The following is a 16,320-nucleotide window of genomic DNA, read 5'->3' as shown; positions in this document are numbered from 1 at the left end:
CTAACTAGTTTTAATACATAAAGTGTATTACTGGTTTTATGACCTTAACCAGCAGTATTTCAGCAAAAAATAAAAATCTATCTACTGCAGTGGAATATATCAGCATAGCATTAAGACAAACAAAATGTTATATACAGAAAAGCCAAAAGAGGTGAGAATTAAGTTAAAAAACTGCAAAGCCTGCCTTCATAAATGGGAGGATTTTTGAAAAGCAATCATTTCAGGCTGGCAGCATTGAGAAGGCAAACCCTTTTCTGACTGTAAAGCAATTTTAGCTAGGTTTTTCTTTGGATTCTGAAAAATCCAAATGGGTTATACAACCACTTAATCTCAAAAGATTGTGATTCCAGACAGTAATTACCTAAGTGGAAGCAGAAAGCTTGTCCAGTAATGTAAAACTATTTAGAAGAAAAAAAAAAAAAATGAAATAAAAAAAAAAAAAAAAAAAAAAATCAGTATAAGTGATAAAATTATTAAGTCTATGGTCAACAATTCAGACTGGATGTTTAATAATGTGCGTTTTCGAATATTTAAATAAATATTTTTAAATGCTGCACTCCTTATTCTGGCACGCCCCCTGATGTAGGCAACACCGAAACGCGCGTTGGGGTGGATGCAGGTGCTGCAGTGTCCCTCCTCACTCATTTGGGTAAGATATACTTGGCTTTATTGCCTTAGCGGTGTCTCTAGGCTGATTAGCTTAAGTAATCAATCATATGGCATATTCTTTATACCCATGTTTGTTAAATATTGTTAATATCTATGGGTATTTGGTCTTTTCTGTTAATATTTGAATTTAAGGTTGATTGCCAGTCTGATCTTACATATCTTAAGACCATCCACATGCACCCTGCGTCCTAGCATGCTTAGATGCACTCACGCATTCCTCTCCCCCATTCATTTGTTCCCTGATGTACAATTCTAATAAAGTGTTTACAATTTTATAATACAGTGGACCACTTGATCACTTTTTTTTCCCCCTTTGATTTTGCTAATGTAAAACTATGAAGAACAAAAAAAAATTACTCTAAGTGATAAAATTATTAAGGCTATGGTTAACAATTCAGACTGGATGCAATAGTTTTACAAAGGGCTTTTTTGAACATATAATTTATATAAAAAGGGTTTATTTTGTTTATTTTAGCACCGTATGTCACCATGCACAATAACCTGTAAGAGTATTAAGTAGCGGTTTTAAAGTCTTACACTATAACGTCTAAAGTATGAGGAATGGCAACTTACAGTGTATAAAAGGCGGCGATTAATTGGGCTGTGCATGGGATTACCGCCACAAAGAATTCAGAAGCTCCTCAGCCCAGATACAGTGTTCCCTAGCAAGGCTTGTAGGCCTTGCATCAGGTTCTAGAGCAGATCCATTTGTGATCCATCCAAGTGCAATAGTTTTCTTACTAGCCATCAGTTACAGAAGTTGTTTGCCACTTACAACATAACTGGCCCCAAATGAGTTGACTGAGAAGTATCCCAGCAGCTGAACTTCACCTGGAATAAACGTCTACTCTTTTCCAAAAAATGAGTGAGCAGTAAATATTACTTTTAGTATTCTGCATCCCACTCTCATTTCACTAGCACCTCAAGAAGATCAAGTGTGCACTCCAAAGTCTACTACAAAAGCGAAATATGAACAATGAGTTTGAGGGACATCTTTTCACCAAACTTTATACAAGCAAACATGGAGTACAATTTGATGGTTCATTATTCGGAAGTATACAGATTGTGAAAAGAGACTGGCGTGGTGATCATTTAAACCAAAAGTCACACACAGAGGGTTAATGGGTACCTTGGCACAGAGGAGTCTTAATGATGAAATTGAACGGATTACCTTCAAACAAATAAGTACCAGCATACAGATGGTTAAAGGCGCCCTATTATATAGAGCAGCAGTATATGGACCATAACTTGAAGCTTATAGGCCCAAATGCAAGAGCTCCAATGGGGCCCCCAATTATTGCAAGTCTTTAATATTATTGATATTTTCATGTAAGCCAAATGGACTTCTTGGGCCCCTTAGGCTCCAGGGCCCAGGTGCGACTGCAACCCTTGCATCTATTGTAGTTACTACCCTGACCATAACCATACCTGAAGAAGAAAACAGAGTTCACTTAAAACACGAAGGAAGAAATTTGGTCCATAAAACAAACCATAGCATCACCTAGTCTTGCCTCCTGGAAACCCTGTGTGGAACGCAAAGCTACTTTCTACTGAGGGAGCACTACTGACAAGGGCGCTACTCAATTTGCACACCATCTGCTGCTCTCTCAAACAGATTCACCCTAAATTACAGCCATATAGTCCAGACATATAGAAGCCAGAGCTAACTAGGTAAGAAGTCAATGCTGTTGCATTCAAGTGATCAATATCGAGTTCAATACACTCATCTGACTTACATTCCTAAAGAGGCACTATTGTTATTTCTATTACTCATTAATCTAACAACTCTGTACATTTTCATCATACATATGTCTTATCATGCAGTTGCCCCAATAGGTCATATGGAAAGGGGTTGTTTAGACCAACAAAATCCTTCTGATAGGACTCTTGTATCCTGACAGACCTCTGTGACCTGGATCTCGGCAATGAGAGTTCTGCTTGCATAGGATGATTCACACTGAACATTATTTTTTGAGCCAAAAATCATCTTCACCTGATCAAAGAGCGTTTTGTTTGTTCATCTGGTGATCATCAGGCTCTTTACACAAGATAATCAAAACAAGCATTTATAACACTTCGGCATTATCTTGCAGTGTAAATGTACCTTAAGTGATTATCAGTTTCTCAGTCAATGGATAGGTGATAGAGGAATTAGCCTGCCATAAAGCCCCCGTCACACATAGCGATCTCGCTAGCGAGATCGCTGCTGAGTCACAATAGCGATCTCACCAGCGAGATCGCTGTGTGTGACACTGACCAGCAACCGGCCCCCCTGCCGGTATTGCTGATCGTTGTTGGAATGCCCTGGACATTTCTTTGATCGCTGGTCTCCCGCTGGCCAGCACGCATCGCTGCGTGTGACAGGCGAGAGACCAGCGATCAGCGCGCTGGTAACTAAGGTAAACATCGGTTTCTAAGCAGCGCGCGTCACTTAGAAACCCGATGTGTACCTTAGTCACCAGCGCGTGATGCAGGGAACTGGTAACCAAGGTACACATCAGGTTTCTAAGTCACACGCGCTGCTTAGAAACCCGATGTGTAAGTTAGTTACCAGCTCCCTGCATCAGGCACTGATAACTAACGTGCACAGCGACGCCGGTGCCGATTGCTGGTGAAGCTGTCTGACAGCTCACCAGCTATCATGTAGTGACTCACCAGCAATCTTGACAAGTTGATATTGTTGTCGGGATCGCTGGCGAGTCGCTATGTGTGACGGGGGCCCTAAGATCTTAAAAAAGAATCTGAGTAGGCATGGGCATTCAGATCATTGAAAGGTTAATAAAGCGATCCCCTGATATCTGCGATTCGATTACTTATTCCAGAGAGATCCACATTTTTCTTCATATGTAAATCTGCCTTTAAGATCTATAGGCCAGACACAGATCTCCGTGAGAATCTGCCTCCAGAGATTACTTTTAATGAAAGGATACGTTACAAGTGAGACATATAATAACTGTCCGTCTGCTCTTCTGATCTCACTGTGGAGCTGTGAGTGATTACAGCCAACACAGTAAAGCAGTGTTGTACCTTGTCCCACTAGAAACATTTACTGCAAAAATTGTTCTCTCAGTGCCATCAGCTCTATTGTAGTGCCCTTCCCCCTCCGGCTTACTTTTTAGATGCAAGCTGGAACCTCAGAGCCCAACTGTAGGTGCATACATGTTTATCTCATTACTAAATTCAGCAATGCTGTACAGTGTCAGTTATAATCGCACACAGCTCTGCACCAAGATCAGGAGAGGAAAGTGTCATTTGTTATATGTCGCACACTAGTTTCACCTCCTTTTATTTAAAATTAGCTGTGGAAGCAGATTCTCCCAGATATCTATATCCAGCCCATAGATTTGAACAGCTCATTCACATACTCAGAAAAACATTGCAATAAGACATTGGATTGCACATATCAAGGCATCATTGTATTCAACCTTATATGACCTGCATGCCCATATAGTCAGCCTAGGAGGATTGATCCTACTGACAGATTACCTTTAAGTGGATATTGAACAAAAATAAGTTGTCAACATAGTAGAAGTACAGGATATGGTCTTTAAAGGGAATCTGTCAACCCTTTTTTTGAATATGAGCTGCAGACATCAGGGGCTTATCTACAGCATTCTGTAATTCTGTAGATAAGCCCCCTATGCAACCTGAAAGACAAGAAGAAAAGAATTAGATTATAAAAGAGATTGTGGTTTGGTCCTGATGAAGAGGTTTGGAAACATTGAAACGTGTTAAACTGAATTCATGCTTCACCTTCGCGCCTGATTGTATCTTTGAATCTTGGGCAGCGCGGACTCTGAACCACCATATTCCTCATTCATTAGAATCTGAATAGACACTTATTAGCCGCAATATTAAAGGGAATTTGTCAGCACAGAATGACTGCTCAAATGAAGTACAGGCAATCAGTGCAGCCTTGGCGTGGCCAAATATTTAACTTCACCTTCCCACCGATTTATTTGCCCTCAATCTCTGCCGCTCCCCCTCCTTCTTTGACAGTTTTTGCTTTATAGAGCCAGAAAGTGGCAGCGATAAATGGAAAACAAGCAGATGGAAGGTGCACTTAAATGACTGGCCACACCATGATGCACAGATTGCCTGTACTTGGGTTGAGCAGTCCCATCAAGAAACATCAGAAAGTGGTCACAAGTATGGAACATTACTTTAGATATGTCCATTTAGAAAGTCCTCTGTGCTACGCATAAGGCACATTAGGGCAACGACTGAACATTATAGAACAATCATTGGGATGTGAAGTGAGTTTTATAATAAAAACTCTCCGGACACTACAGATTAGGTTTTGTCTCAAATTAATACACCGATTTCCAAACCTAGTATGTCTGATATACCTCGAAAAAGTGGAGATCAAAAGCTGAAAGGAGGATGTAACTTGAAATGAAGGATATCACTTGATTATTGGGGTAACCAACAAGAACAGCACCATCTCCAGTAACCCCCAAACAAACAATGAATGTAGCAATAATGTGTATGCAGAATCCCTGCTGCATTCCAATGGGGAACTCCAGAGTCCCATTCTTGAGATTGGTTGGGGAGCCAGCATTATCATTCATCCGCATCGATTAATGATTTTATGGATAACCGGTTCCACTCAAGAGAAATCCCTAAATGCCAAAAGTAAAATCATTGCACATTAAAAAACAGTTAAAGTAAAGCAGAATGCAAAACCAATAGACGCACACTCGGGACAGTGGAGGCCACCATTAGTTTCACAATTTGCTAGACCTCAAACCCTGATGAAGCCAGTTAAGCAGGCGAAACATGTCGGGGAGGTCTAGAATTGTGTTTTAATAACAACTTATGAGTTTAGTGAATAAATGGGATAAAGGTAGTGTCCGTGTCAATCCCATAACTACATGAACATTAATATTGGGGAATTGACACTATGGGGAAAAAAATGAGTGAAGCAGAAATTGTCTGTTGACTTTAGAGTAGTAGTTTTCCCAATAAGTGGTGACGACTACACAGTTACTTGGTGTTTTGTCCATATTCGTTCAATAAAAGTTATGTTTTAATACAATCTTTAGTTAGGGATTAGTTGCCATTTGGCAAATTGTGATTAGTATGTTTACCCTACGCTGATTATTGAACAGCAATTGTTGCATATTAGCATCATTAGGGTATGTGCACACTTTGCGGATTCTGCTGCGTTTCCGCAGCGGTTTTGGGCCTGCGGAAACGCTGCAGATTCTGCAGCGTTTTACAAACCCTTTATTTCCTATGAAAATAAAAAAAACATGTGCACATGCTGCGGATTTTTCCGCGCGGTATTGCTGCGGTTTACAATCCGCAGCATGTCAATTGTTTGTGCGGTTCTGCTGCGTTTCTGCACCCATTGACTTCCATTGAGTCACCCAATTCCACAGCAAAACCGCAGAGATAAAAATATCTGCGGTTATTGCTGCGGAATTGGGTGAAAAAACGCAGCAGAAGGAAGTGATGTCGGAGGAAGAGGAAGTGCGTGGGCGGAGTGTAGGCCCACAATTGTGCTCAGTCGCTGTATGGGAGAGTAGTCCCTGCGGCGACCGTGCACAATTGCTCAGTAAAGGGTTAAAAAAAAAAAAAACATGACACATACAACATACAATAAAGGACATACAACATAAACATACTCACCACATAGCGATGCTCCTGCCGTTTTTCATGGAGTTTTCCGGTGTTCGGGTGCTCCGGGACCTCGCTTTACGGCAATGTAGCTGCGTGTGACCTTTCCCACGCAGCATTGCCGTAAAGGAGAGTACCGGAGTCAATGAACTCCGGTAAACTCTCTCACGCATGCGCAGTAACACACTGCAGGAGCTTAGCTCCTGTCAGTGTGTTTCTGCAGCCATGGAGGATGGTCACATCTCAGGATGTGACTGTTCTCCATGGCAGATCGTCGTGGGACCCTCGTTTATGGACTGCAACGGAACAGGGAGTATAAATTTGGTTTGTTATTTTTAATTTTTTTCTAGGAGAACGAGGGCGTTGGATTGAGTGAAAAATAAGAATTTTTTGTCAAAAACTTGTTTTTTTATTTCATTAAATTTTTTTTTTTGGTGTCTGTTTTATTTCAAAATTACCTTTTTTGGCTTAATAATGGATCGGCGTCTTCTTGACGCCTCTCCATTATTAACCGGGCTTAATGTCACCGATGAAAGGTGACATTAACCCCTTCATTACTCCACATCCCGCCACTGTGCGGGAGTGGGAAGAGAGGGGCTAAGTGCCGGAATTGGCGCATCTTTGATGCGCCGGTTCTGGGGCGGCTGCGGGCTGGTATTTGTAGCCGGGGGGGGGGCCCCAAAATCCATGGCCCCTTCCTAGGCTATGATTATCAGCTCGCAGCTGTCTGCGTAGCCTTTCTGGCGCTAAAATATAGGGGGACCCCACGTAAAAAAATTTTTGGGTTGGGACCCCTTTTTTTAGAGCCAGAAAGGTTACGCAGACAGCTGTGGGCTGATATTCATAGCACGGCTACAAATATTAACCCTCAGCTGTCTGCGTAGCCTTTCTGGCCCTAAAATATAGGGGGACCCCACGTAAAAAAATTTTTGGGTTGGGACCCCTTTTTTTAGAGGTTATTGGTAAAAGCAAAATGGAGGCTGGGGGGGGTTGGAGCAGGAAATGACATCACCTTTTTTTTTCTTGAGTACAGTATTGTCCAACTTTATTTAATTTCTTCTAGTGCAAAACCGCAGACAATTCTGCCAAAAAACTGCAGGAAAAACCGCAGTAAAAAACGCACCAAAAACCGCACATGCGGTTTCTGCCAAGAGGTGCGGTTTTGTCAACAAAAAAAAAGCAGGGAAATTTACTACGTGTGCACATAGCCTTAGTTTCAGACACAGGTATCTCATGATCAGTGCTGAATGCGGTTTGTTAAAAATAAGAATGTGACTCACAAACGGAGAGTACAGAGAAGATTAATACCCAGCAAGTAAGGGGGAGACAGATAGGTACAATAAGTGCAGCTGCACCGGGGCCTGAAAATCAGATACGATTACACATTGTGATGGGCCATTAGAGTATGTTTCCAAGGTCAGTAAACGCTGCTGGTTGGACGCTGCATACAGCCGCAGCAGCCAGATGTTCCAGCATAGTGGAGGGGATTTCATGAAATCCCATCTCCACTATGCGAGCAGGGACGCCTCTGGCTTCCCTGCGTACACGCACATGCAGCGTCTTTCCAGACCGCAGCATGTCTTTATTTTGCAGAGACGCTCCATCTCCACAAGATAGAGTCACCCGTCACCCATACAATGTACAGGACGCGGCGATTCCGCACGGTTCAATGAACACATGCGGAATCACCAGCATTCAAAAGCCAGCAGCATTTTGAATGGAGCGGACATGTGCTGCGTCCAAAGTGCTGCCGGATACTGACTGTGGAAACATACCCTCAGACTGCAAAGGTCCCATATATTGTTCTTGCACAGGAACCCTCTTCTGTCTGAGTCCGCCATTGCAGAAAGTGGTTACCGACAGTCAGTGCATAGGTAACAAATCTGATTCCAACCATTTATTTGCTACATGTATGTTCTGTGTAGAGGTAAAAGCCACATTATATTCTTTAACAAGGTGCAGACAAAAGGGCCATGTAATCATTTCACATGGTTCTAGATGTAAATAGGAGAAAAAAAAGGACTAAAATCCAGATCATTCCAATAACTTCATCTTCCAGTTACGGTTCCTCAGGAGGATAAGATGAATAACAATAGGTCTGGATTTACCTGGAGGACATCACGATTTGGACCAGAGCGCCAAACTCATTTTCAAAATAAATTAGCAGTGAAACCCTGGATCTCCCCATGGACGGACAGATGGGGCGCAGTCCCCTGCATCTTAATTGATGAACACAAAGGCAGACATTTGTCAGTTCCCAACACATGTGATTCTGGTAGTTCTTAGAATTAGTAGTCTTCATTCATGGCAGGATTTGCACTAAAGCTGTAATTAATTCTACTGGATTTGATGAATATTTCCGATGTCACCACACAATTAGTGAGAAGTAATAATCTGGTATTAGTTTCATCAAACACAAAGCTCAGAAGCATGACAAACACAATGCACCTGGCTCTGCGATACGTGGGTACAAAGTGGCAACTTGAACGCGTCCATACTAACAAAATACATCAGCGCACTGCGGCCGGCGGGATCAGGGGCTATGAACCAACTATATGGCCACATCCGTCTTCTAAAGAGTTTTATTCCATAAATCAACAGTACATAGGAAAAGAAACTGTAATATATCTTATCAGAGAAATCTGCTTCTCTCTCCGATAGGCATCGCTCATTGTGTTGATGGGTGCTCTGAAGAATGACAAACAGTCACATAAGTTGTATATAAAGAACCTCGGCACTCCAAGTTGGGCTATATAAAAACTTATATGAAGACTTGAATTACAGACATTAAGTCAACGTTTCGGGCCATGTATGCCCTTTATCAAGGTACGTCTGTAGATGCTGCAATAGAGCGTGGGGAGTCAATTTTCCATGCTGCTGTGGATTCCTGGCGTGTTCTTAAACTCAGTTTGGCGAGACCGTACTATTACGACAGGATTCATGTCGCAAATAAATCCAAAATCAGGCTATATTTCAGTGTATGTGCGGTTAGCATAGAGAACCACTTATATATAGACAGTGTTTAACGCACTGTAGTCAGCGCCGCTTGATTGACAGGTCACAGCTGCTAGTTCACCATGCGGATCACAACCATATGTTTGCGGTCAGCATGAACGATGGCGTGTGGATATATCAGCTGAGCAGCTGCAAACGTGATGTCAGTTGGCAGGTCACAGCTGTTAGTCCACCCATTGAGCCGTCTCCATATATATGCAATCCGTGTGAGCGATCACATGTGGATGCAGCAACTAAGTTGCTGCAGATGCAATCTCAAGGAAAGGATTTAGTGGTCTTACCAGAATGAATTATAGTCTGCGTGTGGCACCAAGCAGACTGTCCTCAACTTTGTTGCGCCCCACTGCTATAGCGGTTTACATGCACTATTATTGGGACCTTATTCTTGGATCAACACTTAGCATAGAATCAGGACATGTGTCCCTGACGCGCGTTTCGCCGGTATACCAGCTTTTTCTAAATCGCTTCTGTTCAGAGGAAGTGAGCGCTGCCGTTCTCACTCGTCCTCCTGATGTAGGCGATACGTCCAAATGTGCTGAGAGTGAAGTGGCCCATGACTGGCCGCAAGGTTCGCGTGAAGTCACACTGTGAAACGAACGCCGGGAGACAGTGCTGAAATCACTGGAACCACACTGGAATGGGAAGCGAGTGTAAGTGTTGTTATTTTAAAGGGGTAAACATACGGTTTGAAAAAAGGGGTTGTTCCAAGTAGTGGACAACTCCTTTCACTACTCTTTAGGCAAGACCTTTGTGAGCATTTTGCCAGAATTTGTCACGATCTATTTTTGGATGTGTGGCAGCTCTGGTTCCTCTATAATTTAAATGTAGCTTTTTTCTCTTCAGGCCAGCAGGGGGTTTATGTCAGTTTCCCTAGCTGGCAGCGTGCTCTAGCTGCTGAATTGCTAGGTCTGCAGTTGTGGGTGGTGACCACTCCCACCATCCTTTAAATGGTCACCTGATGCCTCAGCTGACTGTTGGTGATAATTGTTTCTCTGGAGACCAGCCGTGCAGTTGCAGCTCTCTGTTGTCAGTGCTGTAGCAGCTATTCCTGGAGTTTGGAGTCCAGTTTCTGTGTCCTCTGCGGCGTGGAGCTTGGCAGCAGAGCCTAGAGACAATTTGTGTTTTTTTTTACCTTGTCTGTCCCGTAATTGTCACTACCCTCTGTGTTGCACCATTTGAAGTGGTGACGCTAGCGCCCTTACTGGCCAGGGCAGCGCTAGGTGACAGCGAGGGATGGGGCTCCTGACGCGGTGGGGGGGGGGGACACACTTAGGACATTAGAGGAGCAGAGGGTGAGGCTCAGATTTGAGCAGGAGGTTACCAGCCCTCATTCCCTATCAGTAGGGCCTTCCTCTCCCCATTTCCATCCCGTTGTGTGTGTGTCGTGCCATCCGCTGACCGACCCCCTGGTGGGATTGTGATAGAATTTTTATGCTTCAAAAACCGCCAGCGCTTTCTTCATTGTTCAATAGAGTAAAAAAAATACAGAAAAATGCATTTAATAAAAGATGCCATGGAAAATATTGAAAAGAGCAAAAAATATATAATGCCATTGGTCAAAGCTGTTGAAAAAGCACTCATGAAAAAAATCAATAAAACACACACAAGGCACCATTTCTAGAAGTGTCTTCTTGAGAAACTCATCGGCTATGTAAACCTGGAAATGGCTTTGTGTGCACATACCGCAAGTGTGCGAGGAAACCCACCTAATCAAGGCGAGAACATACAAACTACATGCAGATGTTGCTCTTGGTCAGACTGCAACCTAAGTGCTGCGAGGGAACGATGCCAACCACTGAGTCACCAAGCAATGCCGATAATTATTGGATTGTCGGGAACTGGCGACATGCTCATCCTACATTAGAATGTTATTCTAGACTCTGAAATTAAAGAAATTGTATTAGAAAAATGTCATTATGTGCAGAGATTTGCAGCCAAGAAAATATAATATATATATATTATATATATATATCTCAAATATATGTGACTACACCGCACATAGATAACATTACCTGGTTAGGACAGTAAGGGTATGGCCAAATCCATCCTGCCCCCCTGGAGTGAAGCAGAGGTCACTGTGTAAAAAGCACAGATTTCCTATAGAAAGCTCCATTTAAGACTGAGAAATTAGCAGACAAGTCTCAGCATTATAGATTAGTACTGGAATCAGGGATCTGTCCTGTAATAATAGTCATTACGATACGGGATAAAGCTTAGTCTTAGCGCTTGTGGTTTAATTAAGTCAAGATGAAGCCGATTAAATCTCCCATCAATGGATGTAGATATTAACAAGGAATTACCGTGGGATCAGAAGTCTTATTTCGGAATCAGCAATGCCCCCTAGATTCCTAATTCTATTTTAAATGATAGTCTGCGGTTGGGGGATTTTGCTGAGGCTCCATTTGCAATTAATGACATCGATAAATCGGAATAGCGCCGGGATCCATTCTGTGGTGAGATACAGCTGATTTCACGTGCTTCATGATTACAGACACTTCCACACAACCCCCTAGAGACAAGTCTTCACCTTCCTGGATAAATCACACATTGTCACCCACCTCCCACATATCAGTCACACGCCGTGCCCCCTCCGCACTTCATTTGCGGCGCTGTAGGGGTCTCAGTGGTGACATCCAGAACAATATAACATCATCTGATAATCCCATCACCACATGCAAATAAAGTCTTCCCAACAAAGAAAAGAGCCTGCAAATATCTGGAGGAGGATGACAAAAGACTGGTCTTGGAAAGACAAAAAAAAAAGGAAGAGGTGGAGGATAAGCTTCAGTGTCCGCTCCCTAGTGCCTGTAATAAAGCTAGGGGTACGGAGTATACAATCACAGGGTCACTTCTGAAAGCCTTCTTCATTCTTACCCTTTGTGGATACGCGACATCATGACAAAAAGATGAAGAGCGCAAACCAGCAGCGAAAGGGTTCACTCCCAGTCCCCACCATTCAGTGCCATCCATCCCCTTGTGACAGCTCCTATAGTCACTCAGTGCCCACCTTACATGGATACCTGTATACACATAAATTCACATAACCGTATAGAAAGGAGAAAAAAAAAAATAAAAAGATGTTTCATGCATTGTCCTCCGTACACATCAGAAGTTATTATAAATCGACAGAACAAGTGCAGTTTATGATAAAGAAGTGCAACGTATCCAGAAAAACTGGGGGCTATATGGTTGATCCATTTTTGGTTTTGGTTTTCGCACAGCCATAGACCCGATTAGAGTCGTGTGATCAAAGCCACAAAGGGATTAGAATTCTAGCAAACGACGGTAATCCCCAACGTAATCACAATAATAAAACCACTAGAAATAGAGATCAGCACAAGACAACTCACAGCAAAGGAAAACGCTGGAGCCGGAACCTAAAGAAACTTTACAACCAAGAGATGACAAGTCCAGGAAAACAAAGGACAGATCGCAGGAAGGACCAGGAAGGCATGCGGCAGCCAGGGATGTCACAATATCAGTCACAACATCTAATCGGATGGATAGGAAGCGCATTATGGACAATGTATTACATTATTTTAATTGATCATTAATCTTTCTCAAGATATATATTAAGCGGTCTGCCTGTGCCCATGTACCTAAATGATAGTCACAGGTACCCAGCTACCTGAGGGGATAGGTTCCCCCGTCACCAGCTACCTGAGGGGATAGGTTCCCCCGTCACCAGCTACCTGAGGGGATAGGTTCCCCCGTCACCAGCTACCTGAGGGGATAGGTTCTCCCGTCACCAGCTACCTGAGGGGATAGGTTCCCCCGTCACCAGCTACCTGAGGGGATAGGTTCCCCCGTCACCTGAGGGGATAGGTTCCCCCGTCACCAGCTACCTGAGGGGATAGGTTCCCCCGTCACCAGCTACCTGAGGGGATAGGTTCCCCCGTCACCAGCTACCTGAGGGGATAGGTTCCCCCGTCACCAGCTACCTGAGGGGATAGGTTCCCCCGTCACCAGCTACCTGAGGGGATAGGTTCCAACGTCACCAGCTACCTGAGGGGATAGGTTCCAACGTCACCAGCTACCTGAGGGGATAGGTTCCAACGTCACCAGCTACCTGAGGGGATAGGTTCCCCCGTCACCAGCTACCTGAGGGGATAGGTTCCCCCGTCACCAGCTACCTGAGGGGATAGGTTCCCCCGTCACCAGCTACCTGACGGGATAGGGTCCCCCGTCACCAGCTACCTGACGGGATAGGGTCCCCCGTCACCAGCTACCTGACGGGATAGGGTCCCCCGTCACCAGCTACCTGACGGGATAGGGTCCCCCGTCACCAGCTACCTGACGGGATAGGGTCCCCCGTCACCAGCTACCTGACGGGATAGGGTCCCCCGTCACCAGCTACCTGACGGGATAGGGTCCCCCGTCACCAGCTACCTGACGGGATAGGGTCCCCCGTCACCAGCTACCTGACGGGATAGGGTCCCCCGTCACCAGCTACCTGACGGGATAGGGTCCCCCGTCACCAGCTACCTGACGGGATAGGGTCCCCCGTCACCAGCTACCTGACGGGATAGGGTCCCCCGTCACCAGCTACCTGACGGGATAGGGTCCCCCGTCACCAGCTACCTGACGGGATAGGGTCCCCCGTCACCAGCTACCTGACGGGATAGGGTCCCCCGTCACCAGCTACCTGACGGGATAGGGTCCCCCGTCACCAGCTACCTGACGGGATAGGGTCCCCCGTCACCAGCTACCTGACGGGATAGGGTCCCCCGTCACCAGCTACCTGACGGGATAGGGTCCCCCGTCACCAGCTACCTGACGGGATAGGGTCCCCCGTCACCAGCTACCTGACGGGATAGGGTCCCCCGTCACCAGCTACCTGACGGGATAGGGTCCCCCGTCACCAGCTACCTGACTGGACAGGTCCCCTGTGGCCAGCTACCCGAGTGGACAGGTCCCCTGTGGCCAGCTACCCGAGTGGACAGGTCCCCTGTGGCCAGCTACCCGAGTGGACAGGTCCCCTGTGGCCAGCTACCCGAGTGGACAGGTCCCCTGTGGCCAGCTACCCGAGTGGACAGGTCCCCTGTGGCCAGCTACCCGAGTGGCCAGGTCTCCTGTGGCCAGCTACCTGTGGTCCCTGTGGTCCTGTCCAGTACCGTGGCCAGTAGATGATCACACACCATCTTCTGTAGGAGCCCACCGTGCATAAGCCACACGAGGAGCCACCCTGTCACCAGCAGAGGTGGAGCAGCTGTCACATCTGTCACTTACTTTCTCCTGTTTGCAGTCATCCAGCTGAGGGGCCACAGATGCAGGGGGAGACTTGGGCGCGGACTGGCCAGGGTTACTGGGGCTGGAGCCCCCCTTCTCCCCAGTGTCCACCTTGATGAGCCTGTGCTTGGGGGACACATACTTGACCTCCGGGGTGGGGGATGGGGAGGAGGGGGACTGAGCAGTGGGGGCAGGGGGCGCTGTGGGCACCACGGAGGAGTGGAGGGGGGAACCTGTGGCGTTAGAAGTCGTGTAGGGATCCTCGAAGTCTCTGTCCTTCTGCAGCTTGTATGCGGCCAGGATGTCCGGCTGTCCTGCCGGGGTGACGGGGAGCTGGGGCACGGCGCAGTGGTGGTGCCCCCCCGCCTGGCACTGCCTGTAGTCCGGCTTAGGAGGGGCAGGAGGAGGCGGCTTGGAGCTTTTGAAGCCCAGGTGCTCCTTGATCCATTTGGCCATGCTGCCGGCGCATTGCTGTCCCGTGCTGGAGGCTGCTGGGGGGCTCCCTCTGCTGCCGCTGCGGGGGGGATCTGCCCGGACGCTTCTCGTGGAGTCCAGCGGTTGTGGCGGGGTCGTGCTGCTGCCCGGAGCCGGGGAGTGACCGCTCAGCAGCATGAGAGGGCAGAGCCGGGAGAAGCGCTCCAACCGGGCGGCCGCTGATAGCATCTATGAATGAGCCGCGTCCACACCACGTTATATACACACACTACTACGGCGGGAGGAGCTCACCGCGCCACCTAGTGGGCGAGCCGCCGGCGGTAACCCTTCACACGCCGAAGTTACTGAGAACCAACTTCAGCTCTGAGGAAGAAAAAGGATCTTCTCTAACTTATGTAAAATGGTAAGTATACAAGTATAGCTTTTTCATCCACGTCACATCTGTTTCATGTGTGGCATCCTATATCAAACACTTAGGCTACTTTCACACATCAGGTTTTCGGCGTCAGGCGCGATCCGGCGTCGTGCCGGAATGCCGGATCTGGCAAATGTTTTGTAAAACCTGTTGTGCCGGATCCGGTTTTCTGCCGGATCCGTCTTGTTCTTGACAGACAAAACCGGATCCGTCTCATCCGGTTCATCCGTTTTTCTATTCATTTTTCGACGGATTACGCCGGATCCGGTTTTTAAAATTGACCCTTGTGGCCTTCCGAACGGGATTGGCTACTGGAAAACTATATATAGCATGTTCCTACAGCCCTTCTTTGACAGGTTGTAGAGGAGAAAGTGCAGGTTGGAGAGAAGAGCAAGTTACTGGCGAAGATGGATGTTGTCATTGGAAATATTACCACTAGAAGTTCTGTGACGGTTTCAGTAATGAGGGACAATTTTGCACTATACTTTATGTCACCTCAAGGCAGAGTACACTGGCAGGATGACAGAGTGTGAAAGATTTGTGCCCTAACCAAACTTGTGTACCTTCTGGACCAACAGTATATACCTTTGCCAACCAAAGTTGGCTATCTTGTCATGGTCTTACTATTTTTAGCTTTAGGCCACAGGTGTGTACCTGGTTGTGTTTTATGCAAAGTATTTCACCTTTTAACAAAAGTTGTGTACATTGTTAGGAAATCACCAACAATAAACACAACTTTTCAGGTGAAATACTTTGCTTCAAACACAACCAGGAACACAACTGTGGCAAAAAGCTAAAATTTACCCACAGTTATATACCTGGTTTTGAATACCATTTCACCTTTGAAATACCCTGTATTTAACCTTTTTTTTAAACATATTTCGCCGCAGAAAGAAATGACAGACAACCAGTGTAAACAATAATTTAACTTTTAT

The 16,320-nt window shown here is 45.7% G+C and overlaps 1 protein-coding gene across 9 annotated transcripts in view; it reads right to left on the bottom strand.

Annotated features, from left to right (window-relative positions):
- The window catches only part of SHF (Src homology 2 domain containing F), a 377,119-nt gene extending 361,897 nt beyond the window's left edge, over positions 1-15,222 (bottom strand). For 5 of the 9 annotated variants that reach the window (XR_012234383.1, XM_073586875.1, XM_073586877.1 and 2 more), the window contains exon 1: positions 14,536-15,217. Coding sequence is in view for 7 of the 9 variants with exons in the window: in XM_073586875.1 (XP_073442976.1) it covers positions 14,536-15,198 (663 nt within the window). In the remaining 2 variants the exon portion in view is untranslated. Of the gene's footprint in view, positions 1-14,535 lie in introns of all 9 variants that reach the window. The other 4 variants (XR_012234384.1, XM_073586879.1, XM_073586876.1 and 1 more) reach the window with 4 other exon arrangements.
- Positions 15,223-16,320: the final 1,098 nt, after the last annotated feature.

Source organism: Dendrobates tinctorius, unplaced genomic scaffold (assembly GCF_039654945.1).
Source record: "Dendrobates tinctorius isolate UK_male_01 unplaced genomic scaffold, ASM3965494v1 ptg000097l, whole genome shotgun sequence".
Classification (NCBI taxonomy): domain Eukaryota; kingdom Metazoa; phylum Chordata; class Amphibia; order Anura; family Dendrobatidae; genus Dendrobates; species Dendrobates tinctorius.
The sequence above is the reverse complement of the archived record's forward strand: the minus strand, read 5'-3'. Positions and strand labels throughout refer to the sequence as shown.